Source organism: Oncorhynchus keta, chromosome 19 (genome assembly GCF_023373465.1).
Source record: "Oncorhynchus keta strain PuntledgeMale-10-30-2019 chromosome 19, Oket_V2, whole genome shotgun sequence".
NCBI lineage: Eukaryota > Metazoa > Chordata > Actinopteri > Salmoniformes > Salmonidae > Oncorhynchus > Oncorhynchus keta.
In genome coordinates this window covers 41,259,661-41,277,846 of record NC_068439.1, presented here as the reverse complement: position 1 = coordinate 41,277,846, position 18,186 = coordinate 41,259,661, and the positions used below count along the sequence as shown (strand labels likewise).

Here is an 18,186-nt window from a genome sequence, read left to right as displayed (position 1 = left end):
GAATCTTAAGTACGTTTAAAACCAAATACTTTTAGTAGTATTTTATTGGGTGACTTTTACTTTTACTTGAGTAATTTTCTTTTAATTAAGGTATCTTTACTTTTACTCAAGTATGAAAATTGGGTACTTTTTTCACCACTGGTGGTTTCTTTGCAGCAATTCGACCAGGAAATTGTCAAAATAAAGAAAACCCTTGAATAAGTAGGTGTGTCATTCTCATATGTATACGTATATACTGTACTCTATATCATCTACTGCATCTTTATGTAATACATGTATCACTAGCCACTTTAAACTATGCCACTTTGTTTACATACTCATCTCATATGTATATACTGTACTCGATACCATCTACTGCATCTTGCCTATGCCGCTCTGTACCATCACTCATTCATATATCTTTATGTACATATTCTTTATCCCTTTACACTTGTGTGTATAAGGTAGTAGTTTTGGAATTGTTAGTTAGATTACTCGTTGGTTATTACTGCATTGTCGGAACTAGAAGCACAAGCATTTCGCTACACTTGCATGAACATCTGCTAACCATGTGTATGTGACAAATAAAATTTGATTTGATTTGTGTCCAAACTTTTGACTGGTACTGTATATGATAATTATTACTCCACTACAGTAATGCCCATTGTAAATGTAAATACTGTGTGAAGATGTAATGTTGTGGGTGAGCAAAATAGTAACTGAGCTACACATTCAATAGTTGTATTTTGGTATGATGACCAGGCCGTATGCACTTGAATTATCATTTGAGTATGTATTGACTGTGAGCTACACACTTGTTTACAATAAATGTTGCCGTCCTAATTGTGTTATTTTGGGAAAAGGTGCATGCGGCCTTTTTCTGTGTCGGTGTTATTTTTCTTTCTAGGATAGTTGGGGCCAGGGTTGGGGCAGGCGGCTCCTTTGAGAAGCTATCGAAACCGGAAATGACTTACTGCGCGGTGTCGGGTTTTGATCAAGAACCGGAACAAACAAACCCCCAAGCAAATATTAAGTGGCGTTGTGTCTGAACACCTGTTATATGCAGAGGCTAAATGCAGAGATTTCGCAAGGGTGTTAATTTTTTTAAAAACACGATTTAAGAAAAGGAACGAGAGTAAAGAGTAGCACATGAGATGGCAATTTTATGTAGGACCTATTTATTTGCAAAATTGTCTAAAGAAACAGGAATTCCCCTAAACCAAGCACGATTTTAACCGGAGTACGGTGTCGGGCAGATTGTGTACAGTGTACGATATTTTAGTATTATCTGGTTTTTACCGCGATTTAATGTTTTGTTAGAATAACTATGAAAGGGCCCTCTGCCGTCTCTAGTCGGAGGAAGAGCGGGGTGACGAGGCTGTTGTGGACACTGTTTGGTGCCTGCCTTGTTGCTACAGTCATCGGGTACAAACCAGTGGTCATAGTCCATGGTTTGTTCGACAGCTCCGGGGTATTTGTGGAGTTGCTTCGCTTCATCAATCAGGTTAGTGCATAAAAATATACCAACACAAATATAAGTCAAGAAAGATTGGATATGGGTGATAATAAACGCCTGTTAGGCTATGTAATAACGGAACAGATATGGCAGGCTGGATTATATAGATTGTAACATGTCTAAGACCCATATCAGTATCTTAAACTATAACTTGTTTGTATTAGGGTTTCCATTGTGCTGCTGTAACCTGGGCCCGCGCTTAAATTTACTCGTCAAACATGCCTGTGATCTGCTTGAATGGCACGAAACCGTGTTTTTTTATAATAATTTCGGTCGCATCAGTGTTTCCAATCTCTCTGGGACTGTTACATAAGTGTCACATTGTTCTTCTATGAAGGCGATGTTCTAATGAAATCAACGTTTGTCGCCGGTCATATCAGCTGAGCTCTTCATGAATACTACTGAAATAGGCTGTTGTTTGTTGCCAGATTCTTGACATAATGTTGCCTTTGCTACTTTTACTTGGTCATCTGAATCAGGGTTAGTTTGGCAACTGGGGTGAAAGAGGAGCGATTAGGATAGAGGGAACCAAGTTTATATTTAACTTTAGCCTGCGGCTTTGATATGTGCTGAGAGAAGGACAGTGTACCATCTAGCCATACTCCCAAGTGTATGAGGTGACTACCTCAAGCTCTAAACCCTCAGAGATAGAGATAGTAATCACACCTGTGGAGAGAGGGGCATTCTTCTTACCAAACCACATGAGGTGTTCAGAACAAGTTATGGGTAGAGAAAGCTTGTTGGACACAAAGAAAGCTTTGTTGTAGAGCATTTAACACAAAATCCGGGGAGGGGCCAGTTGAGTATAATACTAACATCTGCATATAAATGGATGAGAGGGTTTCCTACTGCCTGAGCTATGTTGTTGATGTGAATTGAGAAGAGCGTGGGGCCTAGGATTGAGCCTTTGGGTACTCCCTTGGTGACAGGCAGTGGCTGAGATAGCAGATTTTCTGACTTTATACACTGCACTCTTTGAGGGGTTGTTAGCAAACCAGGCTAAAGACCCCTCCGAGACACGAATACTCCTTAGTCGGCTCACAAGAATGGAATGGTCTACCGTATCAAAAGCTTTGGCCAAGTCAATAAAAATAGCAGCACAACAATTCTTAGAATCAAGGGCAATGGTGACATCATTGAGGACCATTCAGGTTGCAATGATGCATCCATAACCTGAGCGGAAACCAGATTAGAACAGTGTGCAGGCCTTGTTCTATACCACCCTGCTGAGGAACCCCAACCACCTCTACTGTGGCAAAGAACGTGTCTGCTGAAGTAACAAAAGGCTCAGACAAACTCTTGACTTCAACAGATCACTTTAGGGGAACCAACTCATTTCTCCGACCACAAAATATAACCGAGTGGCACAGTGTCACTCAACCCAGCAAAGGACATCTCCCTATAATTGACACCTGAATCAGCCTCATCCTGTGGAAGTCACATCGCATACAGTGCCTTCAGAAAGTATTCATACCCCTTGAGTTATTCCACATTTTGTTACAGCCTAAATTTGATTTTTAATTGCTTTTTTGGGGGGGGGGCTCTTTTTTTAGAGGGATTGCCCCTAAAAAGCAACTTCTCGTTTTTAAAATGGCCTATGTGGCATGGATATGAGTCAAACATTTATTCTAGTGTCAAAATGTATTACAAAGTGTAGATGGGATCATTTGTAATAAAATCAGCCTCGTCCAAAACAGAGATTTGCAAGACTATAGTAAGACATGGAATGGAGGGTACGTAGCAGTTTTCCATGGGTTGGGTTTATTTTCATCAATTAGGATTGCAGCTAAAACCGACCCGATCATAATGCTCATGGTCAATTTGGTTTGACATTCAATATCTCTATGGGATTAGTTAAGGACTGTCAGTAAATTACACAATGTACCTGGGACAATCAAACTTCAAATTAACTCCAAGAAGCCCAAACGGATATAATATTTGACACAAACATAATTTCTAATTTCCTATACGATCACATATCTCTCTTATGGGTGGGAATAGCTTGGAACAGATTTCCAAAATGTAAATCAGGAAGGGCTGATTTTCTGGTGTTTTTAGTCTTATATCCAACAATTCATTCAATTCAGAAAGGTTGGCGTGACAAATAAAATCACCCGTGGGAAAATTCGTCCCACAAGGCCGCCTGTTGGTGAACCCTGCCTTATGGTAAATTGTGACGGCGAACAAAAATAACTTGATTGGACATTTTATTATTTAAGCCTGCCAGCAGCACCATCATGCAGATGTCCCCCCGCACAGGTAGTCTCCAATGAAGACTGACATCAAACAAAGTCCGTAGGCTGTACAGTTTCAATTCTGGTCTTATTCAAAGTTGACTTAAGCTGCAATATGCAGAAAACGTTCTGCCGTTTCCTGGTTGCTAAAATTCGAATCATTTGCCTAATTTCAGTTTGTGACAACAAACGTGTAGAAAATCATTGGTCACAGCAGTGTAGATGGTAGTCTTTTCCATTACTAAAGTTGTTTGTATTTTCAGTTGTTTAAAGCTGGTGTACAAAACTGAAAGTAAAAGACTTAAATTAAACTTAAGAACTGGAAGCATAGAAACAGCGCACATAGAACATATCTACCACTTAGACTTGCCTTCAATGAGAATTACATATCTAGAACTGAATTTGGTCAGGTCGCCCAAAAAGTTACACATTTCAGCTTTAAGTCTTGATTATTTATATATTTTTTTAACTTGCAGGACATTTCATATCATACAAGAAGCGTTTGAAGAACCCATTTTCGTTTCCATATAGAACCCTTTCCACACAGGGTTCCACCTGGAACCTAGTGCACAAAAAACTGAACACTTTTGGCTTGTGAGCACCACTTTCAAAACTGCTGGCTGGGTTGAGTTTTTGCATAAGAAATGCTGAAATCAGTTGAGACATTTTACTTCATGTATTGACTAATTTGTCATCTTCTCTGACAATCCTAGGTTTATAGCCTTCCAAATAAACCTATCTTTGTTATAGTCAAGTGGGTTAACTGCCTGTTCAGGGGCAGAACGACAGATTTGTACCTTGTCAGCTCGGGGATTCGAACTTGCAACCTTTCGGTTACTAGTCCAACACTCTAACCACTAGGCTACACTGCCGCCCCAAATTAGGATTTGTATATTCTAATTCTATGCTTATAGTGCTCTAATCTGTCCCATCCTCTTCTTCTGACAGTCTCACCCAGGAACCAATGTGTCAGTCATCGACCTCTTTGACCGCAGCTCCAGCTTACAGCCACTATGGAAACAAGTGGAGGGCTTCAAGGAAGCCATCTATCCCATCATGCAAAATGCTGCAGATGGGGTGCACTTCATCTGCTACTCTCAAGGTGTGTGTGTGACTCTGTGTTATGCTGAATCTTCTTTTAATACAGCTTTATATTCAATCAATCAAATGTATTTATAAAGCCCTTACATCAGCTGATGTCACAAAGTGCTGTACAGAAACCCAGCCTACAACCCCAAACAGCACTCAATGCAGGTGTAGAAGCACGGTGGCTAGGAAAAACTCCCTAGAAAGGCCAGAACCTAGGAAGAAACCTAGATAGGAACCAGGCTATGAGGGGTGACCAGTCCTCTTCTGGCTGTGCCGGGTGGAGATTTTAACAGAACATGGCCAAGATGTTCAAATGTTCATAGATGACCAGCAGGGTCAAGTAATAATAATAATAATAATAATAATCACAGTGGTTGTCGAGGGTACAACAGGTCAGCACCTCAGGAGTAAATGTCAGTTGGCTTTTCATAGCCGATCATTGAGAGTATCTCTACCGCTCCTGCTGTCTCTAGAGAGTTGAAAACAGCAGGTCTGGGACAGGTAGCACGTCCGGTCAACAGGTCAGAGTTCCACATCCGCAGGAAGAAAAGTTTAAACTGGAGCAGCAGCACGGCCAGGTGGACTGGGGACAGCAAGGAGTCATCAGGCATGGTCCTAGGCTCAGGTCCTCTGAGAGAGAATTAGAGAGAGCATACTTAAATTCACACAGGACACCGGATAAGACAGGAGAAATACTCCAGATATAACAGACTGACCCTAGCCTCCTGACACAAACTACTGCAGTATAAATACTGGAGGCTGAGAGAGGAGGGTGTCGGGAGACACTGTGGTCCTATCCGACAATACTCCTGGACAGGGCCAAACAGGCAGGATATAATCCCACCCACTTTGCCAAAGCACAGCCTCCACACCACTATTCACCCTTGTTCTGTTACAGGTGGACTGATTTGCAGAGGGATCCTGTCTACTCTCCCTAATCACAATGTCCACTCCTTCATCTCTTTGTCCTCGCCTCAGGCTGGACAGTATGGAGGTGTGAGTTCGTTATAAATCATCAACTTGATCTTTGTGCGCAACAGCCAACGTGATTGTTTGAAACATGATACATTGAAGTTCTGTGCTAGTATGTGCTGATGCCTGAATTAAACTAACTTGTGTTTCTGTTCAGACACAGACTACCTAAAGTACCTCTTCCCCCAGTTCATGAAGTCCAATCTGTTTCATTTCTGCTACACTGGAGTGGGCCAGAGGATATCCATCTGCAACTACTGGAAAGGTGAGTGTGTTTAGGACAAAATGTACGTTCCTCAACCTTCCCTCGTAGGGTTCCCAAGGAGTCACTGTGGATATATTGAGGGTCTTTGGTCGTGGTGAAAAGTTGTTTGACTAAACTGTTTGTTCTCTCTTGCAGACCCCCATCACACAGACATGTATGTGAACGGCAGTGATTATCTGGCTTTATTGAACAGTGAGAGGTCAAATCCTAATTCAACAGGTCAGCAACGCTGCTAATGTGAATCTTGTCGGTCCCCTTTGTTGTGGGTTGTATATTCATCCACTATTTCAGAGAAGTGTTACTGTCTACTCTATTGCTGCTGAGTCAACGTTGTCATTGGTTGTCGTACTCTGCATTTTATAGGAACCTTTTGGTCATTGTACAGTATTGTTGTTATGTGTATTTTGTTATGTCAGTAATTACAATTATATTATATAGTTAGGACATATTCTTTCTCATTCAGTGTGGAAAAAGAACTTCCTACGTATCAAGAAGCTGGTCTTAATTGGGGGGCCAGACGATGGAGTCATCACACCCTGGCAGTCCAGGTGAATAGTTCATCCTTCCTCTTTCCTAGAGTATACAAAATGTTTAAAAAAAACACCTGCTCTTTCCATGACATGGGCTGACCAGGTGAATCCAGGTGAAAGCTATGATCCCTTATTGATGTCACTTGTTAAGTCCACTTCAATCAGTGTAGATGAAGAGACTGGTTTAAGAAGGATTTTTAAGCTTTGAGACATGGAATGTGTGTGTGCCATTCAGAAGGTGAATGGGCAAGACACAAGATTTGTCTTTGAACGGGGTATGGTAGTAGGTGCTGCTGGATTTTCAAGCTTGACAGTTTTCAGTGTGTATCAAGAATGGTCCACCAGCCAAAGGACATCCAGCCAACTTCACACCACTGTCGGAAGCATTGGAGTCAACGTGGTCCTGCATCCCTGTGGAACGCTTTCGACCCCTTGTGTGTTAGGTGTTCCCAATGTTTGGTATGCTCTGTATATTCTGGTAAAGCATTGTTTCCATTCTATCTGCTTGATATATGGTATCTTGGTTTCTTTTTTGCTCTTTAGTCAGTTTGGATTTTACAATGACAACGAGACTGTCGTTGAGATAAAGGACCAGGATGTAAGTATTATTTTAGACCATGTTTTTGCATAATTATGACAAGATTCCATCTTGATGCTATATGCTATATTCTTATAATGATTCCTTACATTTGTCTCCTCCCTTTCCTAGCTATATTTGAGAGATGTGTTTGGCCTGAAGACCCTAAACGCTCGTGGGGACCTGTTCCTGTGCTCAATGGCTGGAGTAGAGCACGTCAAGTGGCACTCCAATGACACTGTGTTCAACACCTGCATTGAGAAGTGGCTCGTTTAGTGCCGACTACTCCACCAAACAGCATTACAAGAACAGTCATATTTCATACAATCTTTACAGTGAAGCACACAGTTTTACTGCTGCAGTGTGATTCACACAGTGGAAATATGAGTTTAACTCTGTCTGCACTACATTGTGAACTACTCCTCATGTTCTTAAGTTTGTGAGAATGATTCAAAACATACCGTCATCATTACACTAAAAACCCACGTGTACATACTGTTACATGTGTATCCATGTCTGCTTTACCTATACATACCTAAGAAAGTACCACACAACATTTACATTTACAGTGCCTGACTGAGTGAAGTCCTGTTCATTTTCAGACCCACTGCCCAGTTCATCTCTTTACTCGAGTGACTTTTACCATTGGTTATAGCTGGTAACAAATGTCTTTGTCTTTTTAACCTATAAAGAAAGCCCTTATGGTGGTCGTTGCTGTTGCTAAGCTACCCGGCAGACCGCTGCAGTAGAAATCATGCCTTGTGTTTTTTGAGTGTTAGCCATGTGTCTCAGTGTTCCATTTTTATATGTCTCCAAACCGAAGTGTTATGACACACTGCCTACAGTGATGGTGCTAAAAAGGTGGAGTGGAAGGGAAAAAAAGGGAAGAGATACTGGAGACAAGAAATGATTAGAAAGGAAAGAGGGTTTAGGAATGTATGGAAAGGGAGAAGTGTAAAGAGTGTTATTTCCCTGTCTTGAACATAATGTATGTGACATACCTGTGCCTCTCGTTGCATTTAGATATCTCAGGTTTGATCAGAAGCCTATTTCTGTTTTTGTCAAAGGGAATGTTTTATTTTTAACTCAACTGTTTGTTATACTGTTATGGGTGTTTTCTTATGGTTGTATGAAAAGGGGGATTGCCTGTGGGACTATAGTGAAAGTACTCTGTTACATTGTGAAGTAAGATAGAAAGCATTGCACAAAGATTAAAATTGTAACTAGAAATGAGACTGTCAGGTACGAGGGATTGCTATAGCTTGTAAAATATTTGTAAAGTTGACATTGCAATATTATGTGTGTGTCTTCTTGGTTTATGTTCTGCTTCTAAGGGAATTTAAAATTTTCTCCACTCATACAGGAGTAAAGGTTTAATGCACTAATTTGGTGGGGGGAGGATACATCCCATGGCTATGGATGAAAGTGAAAGATTTTTTTTCAATATCTTTATGCAAAATGACTTTTTAAATACATTGAACAAAAATATGAATGCAACAATTTTACTGAGTTAGTTCATATAAGGATATCAGTCGATTTAAATAAATTCGCTAGGCCCTAATCTATGGATTTCACATGGCTGGGAATACAGATATATATTTAAGACTCCAAGTGGCGCAGCGGTCTAAGGCACTGCATCTCAGCGCAAGAGGCGTCACTACAGTCTGGTTCGAGTCCAGGCTGACTTGCCTAGTTAAATGTAAAAAATATATAAAACTATTGGTCACAGATACCATAAAACATGTTTGAAAAGTAGGGGCGTGGATCAGAAAACCAGTGTGACCGGAAGTTACGAATGTAACTCTGATTCTACGAATACCTGGAAGACGGTCACTACGGTGGAAAGTATGGTCGAGTAATTCATATTAAAGTTACACTGGTGGCGTGACCGCTTGGGAGGATGTTCCCCCGCGGTTCATATTATATTAAACCGCTGTGGCAGGATGCAACGTTGACCTTGTAAAATATTGAGAGCGTGCAGGGTGATGCCCATGTGGCAATTCCAGTCCTCGGGGCCTGATTGTTGTCACAGTGTTGCCCCAGCTAACCTGACTCAAATAGTCAACTAATCACGATCTTCAGTTTAGAATGCAATTTGATTAATCAGCTGTGTTTGCTAGGGATGGAGAAAAAGTGTGACACCAATCAGGCCCCTGAGGACTAGAGTTGCCCTGATTGTAGCAGGTCTGCCTATCTCATTCAGGTGGATGTCATTCAGCGCAGCTCTGATTGAGGCACCACTTCTGGCCGAGTGACATATCACACCTTCTGGGACCAGGGAGCCCTTCTCCTTTGTAGGCCTGAGTGAGGATGTCCACAACCCAGTGTAAAAGCCTCTGCTTGGCCAATGCAAGGCCTTTTGACATGTCTGGTGAGTATGCAGGCCATTGAAGAACTGGGACATTTTCAGCTTCCAGGAGTTGTATACAGATCCTTGCGACATCGGCCGTGCATTATCATGCGCAGTGGCAATTTTAGCATGTAAATCTTGGTGCCCCCCCCCACAAAAAAAAGTGGGATGCATGCCAGCAAAGCCACTACACAATACATTCACTGCATTATAATGGTGACAAACGGTTCCCACAAACTGTAAGTGCCTACACAAAGCTGTCCCAACGTCTTACCACTGCTACACCTGGCTGACAGTGGAGCCTTGTCTGGCAGTGAAACTGTTAATTCAGCCTCATTTACTGCCTTTTAAAGAAACATAGCTGATATGGCTGACTTGCTTAAACAAATGTGGTTTCTAATGAACTGTGGCATAAGGGGGACGACAAGCGGATAAGAGGCAATCCGTAATTTCGATTAAGACAATGAGCGAGCGAGGACAGACGTAGTCAATATAACTATTTGTTTGGCACATTTGAAATGTATAGCGACAGAATTCAGAACATGGGCCGTTCTTAGTATTCTCCCTGTACAAGTCAAAACCGTAGGATAAATAAAGGGGGCATACAATTAAAACTTACAATATTCAATGATTAGATTGATTTAAAACAGGTTATAGGCTACATGTGCACCACCAAGTCAGAACAGTAAGTGAAATTAAGAGGGGTAAATAGACCAAATTATTAGGGTGAAGCACATGGGCTACTAACAGCTTACTACACAACAGACACTTAGTATTACTTTCTTAGCTACAGTATACATATCTCCCTGGCATATTATATAATTTATGCTGCAGCATACAAGACATTTTTGGATTCACCTTGTTGTGCTGTGCTCACTTGAACAGGAAGGTGGCACGGTGTTCCTTCGTGGGTAAATTTTGTCATCAAAGTCTGTCATTCTCTGGATATATGGTACTTTCAAGACAACTGGGAACTCGGAAATAAGCAAGGTCGATTCATGATGATGTCATTGATCTTCAGGTCACAGCTCTAGAAAGAGGCCCGAGTTCCCAACTTACAATTCCTAGTTGGATGACCGTTCAAAACGTATTTCCCAGTCAGAGCTAATTTTTTTCGGAATTCCCAGTTGTCTTGAAGTCAAATTTTCACAGTTCCGAGTTAGTTGTTTTGAGCGTGGGACAAATCATGCTTCATTTACAGCATGGCCAATATTGAATATTTATCCTTTTAAGCTTGGAAAAGAGACCCATAAACCCAGACTTGGACCACACACCCACTCCTCTGAATAGCAGGCTAGTGATTGCTTTGCCATGCTTGCAGTTAACCACTGATTCCTTCCAAACCACTTATTGTTGAATTAGCCATTTCCAACTTGTTGTGGAATGTTTATGTCCAATGGTCGATGAGCACTGATGTTTTATCTATAATTCCTCTTCATATAAGGATTAAAAAGGATTTGCCAGTAAATTGTCGACTTGATTCATGATGATGACTAGCTAAGATTATGAAAGTATGATGTTGACATGATCAGTCCAATCAAAGCTACTGTACATACAGTTGAAGTCAGAAGTTTACATACACCTTAGCCAAATACATTTAAACTCAGTTTTTCACAATTCCTGACATTTAATCCTAGTAAAAATTCCCAGTTTTAGGTCAGTTAGGATAACCACTTTATTTTAATGTGAAATGTCAGAATAATAGTGATTTTTATTTCAGTTTTTATTTATTTCACATTCACAGTGGGTCAGAAGTTTACACGCACTCAATTAGTATTTGGTAGCATTGCCTTTAAATTGTTAAACTTGGGTCAAACGTTTCAGGTAGCCTTCCACAACAAGTTGGGTGAATTTTGACCCATTCCTCCTGACAGAGCTGATGTGACTGAGTCAGGTTTGTAGGCCTCCTTGCTCGCACACACCTTTTCTATCCACAACATTTCTATGGGATTGAGGTCAGGGCTTTGTGATGGCCACTCCAATACCTTGACTTTGTTGTCCTTAAGCCATTTTGCCACAACTTTAGAAGTATGCTTGGGGTCATTGTCCGTTTGGAAGACCAATTTGCAACAAAGCTTCAACTTCCTGACTGATGCCTTGATGTTGCTTCAATATATCCACATACTTTTCCTACCTCATGATGTCATCTATTTTGTGAAGTGCACCAGTTCCTCCTGCAGCAAAGCACACCCACAACATGATGCTGCCACCCCCGTGCTTCACGGTTGGGATGGTGTTCTTCGGCTTGCAAGCCTCCCCCTTTTTCCTCCAAACATAACGATGGTCATTATGGCCAAACAGTTTCATTTTTGTTTCATCAGACCAGAGGACATTTCTCCAAATAGTACAATCTTTGTCCCCATGTGCAGTTGCAAACCGTAATCTGGCTTTATGCCGGTTTTGGAGAAGTGGCTTCTTCCTTGTTGAGCGGTCTTTCAGATTATGTCGATATAGGACTCGTTTTACTGTGGATATAGATACTTTTGTACCTGTTTCCTCTAGCATCTTCACAAGGTCATTTGCTGTTGTTCTGGGATTGATTTGCACTTTTCCCACCAAAATACGTTAACCTCTAGGAGACAGAATGCGTCTCCTTCCTGAGCGGTATGACGTCTGTGTGGTCCCATGGTGTTTATACTTGCGTACTATTGTTTGTATAGATGAGCGTGATATATTTAGGTGTTTGAACATTTCTCACAAGGATGAACAAGACTTGTGGAGGTCTTGGCTGTTTGGCTGACTTTGGCTGATTTTCCCATGATGTCAAGCAAAGAGGCACTGAGTTTGAACTTAGGCATGGATGGGTACTTCTAACGTCCCTCAATGGCAGCACCCAAGGGGCTAGAATTTTTAAAGTCTTCCCTTAGACTTGGAGGGGATTTTAGTGTCCCCATGAGTGACAGAACACTGAGCCAATCATGGTGCAACGCTTCGTATTCTCTGCTTGCTTTCCCCACCATTTCCTTTTTGGGCAAAACGTGTGGGGCTCAAAACATGTGGGGCTCTGCCCCACCTGCCCTGAATCACTGGTCGCCACTGATCATGCTGAAACATGATTAATTAGATGAATTGCAAGACAATGGACCTTTCATCACAGTATCTCTGTGCATTCAAATTGCAATCGATAAAATGCTATTGTTTTCATTGTCTATAGTTTATACATGCCCAGACAATAATCCCACCACTACCAAGGGGCACTCTGTTCAACATTGACATCAGAAAATCTGCACGGTACAGTTGAAACTGGGATGAATTCGTGAAGAGCATACTTCCCTAGCGTGGCAATTGAAGGTGAGCACTTGCCTACTGAAATTGGTTACAATGCCAGACTGCAGTCAGGCCAAGACCTAGGTGAGGATGACAAGCACGGAGATGAGCTTCCCTGAGATGGTTTCTGACAGTTTGTGCAGAAATTCTATGATTGTGCAAACCCACAGTTTCATAAGCTTTCCGGCAGGTGAAAAAGCAGACTGGAGGTTCAGGGTTGGCGTGGTCTGCAGTTGTGAGGCTGGTTTGGACCTACTGCTAAATTCTCTGAAATTACGTTGGAAGCGTGGTAGAGAAATTAACATGAAATTCTCTGGCAACAGCTTTGGTGGACTTTCCTGCAGTCAGCATTCCAATTGCAAGTTCCCTCAACTTGAGACATCTGTGGCATTGTGTTGCGTGACAAAACTGCACATTTTACTGGCCTTTTTTTCTCCCCAGCACAAGGTGCACCTGCCACACACGTATGCCACACCTGTCAGGGGGATGGAATATCTTGGCATAGGAGAAATGCCCACTAACCGGGATGTAAACAAATGTTTGTACAAGATTCGAGGGGAAATATCCCTTTTATGCATTTGGGATCTTTTATTTCAGCTCATGAAACATGGCACCAACACTTTACATGTTGCGTTTATATTTTTGTTCAGTGTACTATCCTTGCGCCATCTAAATTTAGTAGGACCTATTATTTTAATTGAAACATATGTGGATCATCACATCAATAACTTCAATATGAGGGTTTATGTAAAACACGTCAGGGAAATGATATACTCCAATTTCAGTTGTCATTACATTTCCATAATTCATGTTAATATCGGAGATGAAATTTCTACCATGGAACTAAAGTTCCATAAAAGCCGTGCAATCCGGATACTTTTGCTTCATTTCCGCCTTGCTGGATATCTGCATGAGGCAACCTCACCAGGCCCTTTTACGTCTCTGAGAAGTGTGGTACAGAACGGCAGACAAGTGAGTGAAAAGAATATACGATTTTCATGCCCAAAATTGCACGAAAGAGCACAATGTCAAACCAACATACGTGTAACATTACTCGTTCGCCTTTGCGTCAAAAGTATATCACAATTTTTAGTTCAAAGTTGTTTTTAAAGAGTCTGAATGTTTGCTCCGTGCTCAAATGATTTCATCAGGCGAAGATTGTTAGCGTGATGCTAGCACATGTGCAACACGAATGTCTCGCTAGCTACACGTTTAGCTTCCTCGCGGGATCACTCAGCGCATGATGTTGCTTTACAATATATCTAGTTTGCTGTTTAACACATGGCTACTTGAAATATATTGTACTTTTGCTCACAATTTGACGTTGGCTGGTGAAATTATAACGTTACTGTAGCTAACTAGCTCCCGCTCGTTGGTAGACTCGAGCTGATAGGCTTTTGGGCCTAGAGTGTAGACTCATTTGCATGGTCTGTTTATTTTATATTCCTACTAGTTAATTACAGGTAGTTGTTTACACCTGCATTTATGCGGTCCATGTGTAACCTAACCCACGTTGCCAACATCACTAGTAACCGTTAACGTTAACTAACTATTCGTGTGTTGGCAGCAGTGGCAGAAATTCCTTCGTGGTGTTTACTCTTGCAATCAACGAATAAGTTGATCATGATGTGTTAATGTCATTGATTAATGTAGAATACCATTATTACAAGGCCTTTTGCCTTGTGGGATCTGTGGCCAGACATTGCGCGCGTGGTACCTTGAATCTCATAATTAAATCATCAGTATTACCTGACCAAATATTATGATTCTCTCCAGTGACTTCAGAGTCGTGGGAGACTGCCCCAGCAGTGGCTGAAACGCCAGAAATCAAGCTCTTTGGGAAATGGAGTACCGACGATGTTCAGATCAATGACATCTCACTGCAGGTGAAGCATTTCAATGTTTGACTGGTGACCCTTCTAGGCACTAATTTGTTATTTGTGTAAGCGAGGCTAGAGTCACGTCTTTACAACCCTCATTGTCCTGGTGTGCTAGAGTGCTCGCATAGTAAAATTCTTTGCATATTCATTGGCTGTAGTCTCTTGTGTCCCAGTCAATCACCAGCTCAGAAATATGTATGTATTCCCTTAACCTGGACATTCAAACCTAAATTCTTGGGACGGGAACTAATATTTATGCTTTTTGGTTCACCTCAGGATTACATTGCCGTGAAGGAGAAGTATGCTAAGTACCTGCCACACTCTGGAGGCCGTTATGCTGCCAAGCGTTTCCGAAAGGCCCAGTGCCCCATTGTGGAGCGTCTCACAAACTCCATGATGATGCACGGCCGCAACAACGGCAAGAAGCTGATGACCTGTCGCATCGTTAAGCATGCCTTTGAGATCATCCACCTGCTCACTGGCGAGGTATGTACCATCTCTACCTGAACCAACATTGTTTTTTTCATCCCAAATAGCAACCCGTTCCCTTTATAGTGCATTACTGTGGTCCTTGGTCAAAAGTAATGTACTAATTGGGGAATAGGGTGCCGTTTGAAATGCAGTCTTTGCCTTAAACTCCATGCCTGTCAGTCTCCCGCCACTATGCCGGTCTGTTTCAGTGACCTGAGTATAATCCAGTGGAGGCTCAGATGGACCCAGCTCTAGGAAGCAGTACTGCCTAAACAAATGGGCAACTCTGTGCCGAAAGGCCTGGAACACACACCACATGGAACTTCTAATGCTTTAAGTCCATGCCTACTCTCCTGTTAGTTATCACTCCAATTTTAGTTCAGTCAGCTGGATGTCTCAAATGTAGGCTGTAAGTGGCTTTCCCTGTGATTTGTACCCCTGAATATGGTTTACAGTTGTGGTGGTTGACCTTGTCTCTCCTCTGCCCCCCCAGAACCCCCTGCAGGTGCTGGTCAATGCCATTATCAACAGCGGACCCCGTGAGGACTCCACCCGTATTGGTCGTGCTGGTACTGTGAGGAGGCAGGCTGTGGACGTGTCCCCTCTGCGTAGAGTCAACCAGGTAAAGTAGACTGCCTGCACATTCTGCTCTCCAACTCAGTGCCTGTGTATGCTGCCACTTGTTTCACTGCCAAAAATCTAGGCTGTCACAAGTGAAGTAACAGCAATATGAAAGACTTGTCATTTGTGTACTTGAGGCTAGAGTCACGTCTTTACAAACTTATTGTCCTGGTATGCTAGAGTGCTCGCAGAGTGAACGTCTTTGCCTATTCATTGGCTGTAGTCTCTTGTGGCCCAGCCAATCACCAGCTCAGATACAGAATGTCCAATTTGACTTGTTTTGTGTAGATTCATAACGTAGTTTATTTATGTTCTGTGTTGTTCATGTCTGCCCTCCGTGTTTTGTCAGGCAATCTGGCTGCTCTGCACTGGAGCAAGAGAAGCTGCTTTCAGGAACATCAAGACCATCGCTGAGTGCCTCGCCGATGAACTGATCAACGCTGCTAAGGTGAGACTGTTTAAAGTGTAGTCTCAAATTCTGTTTCAGTACTTAACATTTGGTTCTGAACCAGTCTGCAGTTTTCATAATGTTCATGTTTTTCTAGTGTGCTGTTATGTTAGGGGGTGCTTTTTTACTAGTTCTCATGTCAATTTATTTGGTTTTGATCAGTGTATTGAATGTTTTGTCTCAGGGTTCTTCTAACTCCTACGCCATCAAGAAGAAGGATGAGTTGGAGAGAGTCGCCAAGTCCAACCGTTAAAGTTTGCTTTCTAGAAGAAAAAAAACGAGGAAATAAATTTGAACTTCATTTGTTTAATGTGGTATGGTGTTTAGTAAAATGCATACTTATAAAGGCATCAATACATGACTGGGTTGAGAAATTAGTCAAAGGTTTAAAATGTATTTGCTCTACTAAATACAAAGTTCTAAACATCACATACAAAGGCTACACTAAAACGCTGAATTTGAGTACAAATTGAGTTCTTGTTTTAATTATGTAGGTAGTTGAACTATAGAAATCAATGCAGTGTCTTAATTGCATACTACTGATTTGTAGTCTAATGGGGAGTAGGCCAGTGGCAATGTTTTATCACCAATGAGGACTTTGCAACAAAGTACAAATCCCGGGTACTGTGACTCAAACAATGCCAGTTTGTTCCAAGTTGCTATATCATGGTCTGGAGGTGTTGAGCAATCGTGTACAACCCTCAGTTATGTTTTTGACATTATGAACAACTGTCAGTGTTTCACTCCATAGGCCTTTCCAATTTGGGCCGTGGTTAATCCACAGGAACAAGTCAACTGTAATGATGGAAATTGTTGAAGGGGACTTCTGAAATCGTTCCTTCCTTGGGCTTATTCATTTGACCGTTATCTCAACCATCAGGACATTCATTTTAGTGTGTACAATTCCACAAATCAGTCGTTATGTCCTTGGGGGTATGACAAAGAATATAACAAAATATTATTCATACCTATCTATATAAAGCACGCAGCCAGGCCTGGTGGCAGGATACATTCAAAAGCAGACCTTCCAAATCTGCATTTTAGGTTTCACCTGTGTTCTAATCCAACAAACGTGCATTTATAATCCCCTTTACAATAAAGCCTTACATGCATCTATCACATTTGCGTGGTGGCATAGGCCTACAGTTGAGCAGAGTTGTTTAATTTCCTTCAAATCTACTTTAGCCTACATGACTGGAGACGATGTTTTTTTTAAATTATGCCCCACGTTTTACTGATTGGCTACTCTGACACTGAGATACAACATCGTGGTTATGCAACAGATAGCCCAAGCCAATGAAAATACAAACATGTTTTTTTAGTTGTCTTTGTTGCCGCCTAATATTATACAATGACGTTGGCGAGAGGTACTAGGGATTATTTTTTCACGTATGGTGTGCTGTATAAACTTCCTTCCGCCTACTCTTTGGATTGGTGGATAACGCTCGTTAATTGAGTACCATTTTTGAATATTCGATTAGTGGTATTGACGTCAACCCCCTATATTTAACCGGAAGAGACGCTATACTTAAGGTGTTTTTTTTTTCTTCTCAAAATTACCGGGAAGTCACGTGCATCACAGTACACTCGTAACAACTTCCGCATTACCAAAATTCTACTCTGAAATAAGCCTCGCGTAGCAAATAATACAAAAAATAGATTCGAGACCCATACAAAAATCGGCTAGTTATTTTCGTGCGGACAGATTGTTGAATTAGTAAAACCTCTCGCTGCGCCTCCGTGTTCGCAAAATATTGATTTGAGAAAATGAGAGATTCGTCTTTTTAGTACGAGGCATTTGCTCTCCAAACTACTTTTTATCTGTGATTGTATTTAGAAATTTGCGGAAGGTCGATAAAACCATAGATATGGAATCCATTCAATTCAGGACCGGCAACCATTGCAAGTTTACCACTCAAATTGTAAAATGTTGAGGTGGCACGTCCCTTCTATGGCCGCAACAAAACAGCCTACTTGGAGCGCGAAT

The 18,186-nt window shown here is 41.6% G+C and overlaps 2 protein-coding genes and 3 non-coding genes across 6 annotated transcripts; all 5 read left to right on the top strand.

Moving 5' to 3' along the window:
- Positions 1–972: 972 nt before the first annotated feature.
- LOC118398309 (lysosomal thioesterase PPT2-A-like) lies at positions 973–8,460 on the top strand. Of its 2 annotated transcripts, none has more exons than XM_035793517.2 (8): positions 973–1,483; positions 4,678–4,831; positions 5,717–5,812; positions 5,948–6,055; positions 6,191–6,274; positions 6,519–6,603; positions 7,129–7,183; positions 7,295–8,460. In XM_035793517.2, the coding sequence occupies exons 1-8, from the start codon at positions 1,307–1,309 to the stop codon at positions 7,436–7,438; spliced, it is 903 nt and encodes a 300-aa protein (XP_035649410.1). In that variant the 5' UTR covers positions 973–1,306; the 3' UTR covers positions 7,439–8,460. The 2 variants fall into 2 exon arrangements, with proteins under 2 accessions (XP_035649410.1, XP_035649411.1); XM_035793518.2 differs by having other exon boundaries at positions 6,494–6,603; positions 7,295–7,443.
- Positions 8,461–13,601: 5,141 nt separating this feature from the next.
- LOC118398308 (40S ribosomal protein S5) lies at positions 13,602–16,560 on the top strand. The gene is made up of 6 exons (XM_035793516.2): positions 13,602–13,751; positions 14,556–14,665; positions 14,936–15,145; positions 15,624–15,752; positions 16,101–16,199; positions 16,384–16,560. Coding segments are annotated over exons 1-6 (618 nt in total). The 5' UTR covers positions 13,602–13,750; the 3' UTR covers positions 16,453–16,560.
- Positions 14,725–14,856, top strand: LOC118398905 (small nucleolar RNA SNORA3/SNORA45 family). Its single transcript, XR_004828726.1, has one exon. It is a non-coding gene; the product is annotated as a small nucleolar RNA SNORA3/SNORA45 family (small nucleolar RNA).
- On the top strand, positions 15,314–15,441 carry LOC118398904 (small nucleolar RNA SNORA65). The gene has a single exon (XR_004828725.1). It is a non-coding gene; the product is annotated as a small nucleolar RNA SNORA65 (small nucleolar RNA).
- LOC118398906 (small nucleolar RNA SNORA3/SNORA45 family) lies at positions 15,883–16,013 on the top strand. The gene has a single exon (XR_004828727.1). It is a non-coding gene; the product is annotated as a small nucleolar RNA SNORA3/SNORA45 family (small nucleolar RNA).
- Positions 16,561–18,186: the final 1,626 nt, after the last annotated feature.

Bases quoted from the DNA above. Each gene is read 5' to 3' on its own strand.
- LOC118398309 (XM_035793517.2), top strand. From the start codon at position 1,307: ATGAAAGGGCCCTCTGCCGTCTCTAGTCGGAGGAAGAGCGGGGTGACG. The intron at 6,275-6,518 runs GTCAGCAACGCT...TTTCTCATTCAG, and splicing joins GTCAAATCCTAATTCAACAG to TGTGGAAAAAGAACTTCCTA. The intron at 6,604-7,128 runs GTGAATAGTTCA...TTTGCTCTTTAG, and splicing joins ATCACACCCTGGCAGTCCAG to TCAGTTTGGATTTTACAATG.
- LOC118398308 (XM_035793516.2), top strand. The intron at 14,666-14,935 runs GTGAAGCATTTC...GGTTCACCTCAG, and splicing joins TCAATGACATCTCACTGCAG to GATTACATTGCCGTGAAGGA. The intron at 16,200-16,383 runs GTGAGACTGTTT...GTTTTGTCTCAG, and splicing joins AACTGATCAACGCTGCTAAG to GGTTCTTCTAACTCCTACGC.